Source organism: Propithecus coquereli, unplaced genomic scaffold (assembly GCF_000956105.1).
Source record: "Propithecus coquereli isolate 6110/MARCELLA unplaced genomic scaffold, Pcoq_1.0 Scaffold168, whole genome shotgun sequence".
NCBI lineage: Eukaryota > Metazoa > Chordata > Mammalia > Primates > Indriidae > Propithecus > Propithecus coquereli.
The window spans coordinates 2,998,537-3,001,794 of NW_012141413.1; the positions used below are offsets into that span (position 1 = coordinate 2,998,537).

Here is a 3,258-nt window from a genome sequence, read left to right on the forward strand (position 1 = left end):
GCCCTTGGCTCTGGGCCGTGCTGCAGCCAGGGAGAAGGCTGTGTGAGTGTGGGGCACTGGCCCCCGTCCGGCAGGGCCTGTACTCCCCAGTTCACAGAAGACCCCCTCTTCCTTTCCAGGGTGACTCGGGGGGCCCACTGGTCTGTGAATTCAACCGCATCTGGTTGCAGATTGGAATCGTGAGCTGGGGCCGCGGCTGCGCCTACCCTTTGTACCCGGGAGTGTACGCCCGAGTGTCCTATTTTTCCAAATGGATACATTACAACGTAAAAATGACACCCCTTCCTATTCAGCCCAGGCCCTCCCTGTCCCCAGCTCTGGGGGCCACCCTCACTGTCCTTGTGGCCACGCTGGCCGGCCCACCAGTGTTGTGACGGCCGGGACACCCCCAGGGCGGCGTGCTCTGTCCCTGCCCAGCTGCCCCCCCCCCCCCCGCATACTGGCACACACCTGCCGCGGCCTGCAGCCAGGTACGGGCCACCTGCCCGGGCTGTGCGCTGCGTCCAGGAGGGGCTGAGCTCCCGGGAGGACAGGGGTGATGCCCAAGGAAAGTCAAGAACTCGGGCTGTGGGGGCAGCTGCGATTTGGCCAGATCATTAAACATTTGCCAAGCAAGCCTCTCAGAGTGCCCGCGTCGGTCCTTCCCCCTGCAGTTGCCGCAGGCCGCGCGCGCAGGGTGGAGGGCGCGCACACCCTCCTGAGCGCGCGGACGGCAGCCGCGCGGACCCACCCGAGCCTCTCCGGACGTCGGCGCTGATAGGTAGACTCTGGCAAAACCCAAGCCGTTAGGTTAACAAGTTCCCCCTGAGAGCAGCATTTGGTCCATGAGAACAGCCCTCCCCTCCGAATCCGTGGGCGTCACCACAGCCAAGCCAGAGGAAAGGCGGGGTTTTCCCTCTCTGGCTTCTTTCAAGACTTTTCTCTTTGCCTTTGAATTTCTTTAGTTTGAATGTGATGTGTCTAGGTGTAGATTTTTTAGGATTTATCCTTCTTGGTGTTGCCTGAGCTTCCTGGGCCGTGGCTTCGCCCCCGTAATTTTGGAAAATTTTCAGCCATTATTACTTCAAATATCTCTTCTGCTCTTCTGTCTTTTCCTTCTCCTTCTGGTGTTCCCGTTACACCCTTCCTAATTGTCCCAGAGTTGTTGGGTGTTCTCTTCCACGTTTGCATTCTTTTTCCTCTTTGCTTCTCAGCTGGGGAAGTTCCCGTGGCAAACCTTCAGGCTCACCCGTTCTTCCCTCTGCGGCGTCCCGTCTACTCACGCAGCGTCCGGGGCATTCTTCGTTTCTCACAACCTTCCTCCAGGACTGACGCAGGAGGAGGCCGTTTCCCTCTGGTCGCGGTATCCTGAGCCTCCCTACCACCAGGGGGCATTTCTCTGATGTCCCTGGACCTCCCTCCACTCGAGCGGGCTTCTCCGTGGAGCCCTCCAGCGGCCGGCAGGTGTGAAGCCTGGCGTGAGGCCCGGCCGCGACGTGGGCGACACCTGGGTAGGGGGCGCTGAGACTGGCAGTGGCCGGGGGCAAGCTGGGTCTGGGGTCCTCCGACGTTTCGTCTGTCTCGAGCGCTGGAAGGCCCCCGCCAGTCGCAGCTTCCGGCGAGACCGGGTGTGTGCGCAGATGACAGCTTCGCACCCGGGGCGGCGCACGCCGCGCGTGCCCTGCATGGAGCCCGGTTCTCCAGCCTGTGTCTGTGGCTCCCGAAGGGCGGTTAGTGGCCCCCGGAACTGCTTCCCACACCAGCGCGTCTGCCAGGATCCAGCCCCCGCCCAGCTCTCGGTGGACAGCTGGCCACGGAATTCGGGTGGACTGTGGTGCCTGGTGATTGCGGTGCGGGTTCAGGAGGGGGGCCCACCTGCTCCCAATGCACAGCAAACTCTTGTAATCCCAGCTACTCAGGAGGCTGAGGCAAGAGGATCCCTTGAGCCCAGGAGTTTGAGGTTGCTGTGAGACAGGCTGACACCACGGCACTCTAGCCCAGGTGACAGAGAGACACTGTCTCAAAAGAAAATAAAAAATAATAATAATGCACAGCTACATGAGGAAATAAAGGATGCTGGCACAGGTACCTATATTGGTAAATATGAAGGTCAGTAGAATTACGTATTTTGGGCCAGTATGTATTTTTGTTTTGTAACTCCTCTTCTTTCCCTATATGATTTAAAAGACAAATACATAAGCCAGTAATTATAAATATATGTTAACAGGAATACAATGTATAAAGATGTAATTTGTGACAATAACATTAAGAGGAATAGAACCGTATAGATTTAGGGCTCTTGTGTACTATTCAAGGTGGTATTAATTAAAACTAGATCATTATAAGTTTAATGTGTTAATTGTAATCCTCAGGGAAATCACTAATGACTAAAAAATATACAAAAATGTAAATGAGAAGGAAACCAAAATGGCACTAAAAAAATCTCAAACTAAACAAAAAGCAGTAGTGGAGGGATTGAAGGCCAAATAAAGATGCGTAAAACATATTTAAAGATAGCAAAGTGGAAGAAGTCTTTTCCTTATTAGTAATTATTTTAAATGTAAATCGCTTAAGCTGTCCAATTAAAAAGCAGAGATTGGCAGAATGGATACAAACAACAACAAAACCTCAAAATCAAACAAAAAATGATCCATCTACATGGTGTCTAGAAGAGGTTCTCTTCGTATCCAAAGACAGAAATAAATTGAAAGTAAAAGAAAGGAAAAAAATATTCCATGCAAATCATACCAAAAGAGAGCTAGAATGCCTATGCAGACAAATTAGCCTTTCAAGTCAAAAACTGTTTTAAGAGACAAAGAAGGACATTATATACCAAAGGAAGGTTCAATCCATCAAGAAGAGATAATAATTATAAACATATATGCACCTAAAAACAAAGAAATATATGAAGCAAAATATATGAAGCAAAAATTGATAGAATTGAAGGGAGAAATAGAGTTTTACAAAAATAGTTGAAGACTTCAATACTCCACTTTCAATAAATAATAGAATAATCAGACAGAAAGTGAATATGGAAATGGAGGATTCACAGTATTTTAGACCAGCCAGACCTAGCAGGCAGAACATTCCAGCCCCAAACAGCAGAATACACATTTTTCACAAATATACATGGAACATCCTCCAGGATATACCGTATGTTAGACCACAAAAAAAATCTCTATAAATTTTTAAAAATGGAAATAGTACAACTTATCTCCAACCACAATGGAATAAAACTAGAGATCAATAACAAGGAGAACTGGAAATTCACAAGTATAC

At 49.8% G+C, this 3,258-nt stretch overlaps 1 protein-coding gene across 1 annotated transcript in view; it reads left to right on the plus strand.

Annotated features, from left to right (window-relative positions):
- The window catches only part of PRSS38 (protease, serine, 38), a 34,936-nt gene that overhangs the window by 12,012 nt on the left and 19,666 nt on the right, over positions 1-3,258 (plus strand). Inside the window, exons 4-5 of the mRNA XM_012641680.1 lie at positions 91-370; positions 654-760. Of these exons, the coding sequence (XP_012497134.1) occupies positions 91-370; positions 654-760 (387 nt within the window). The remainder of the gene's footprint in view (positions 1-90; positions 371-653; positions 761-3,258) is intronic.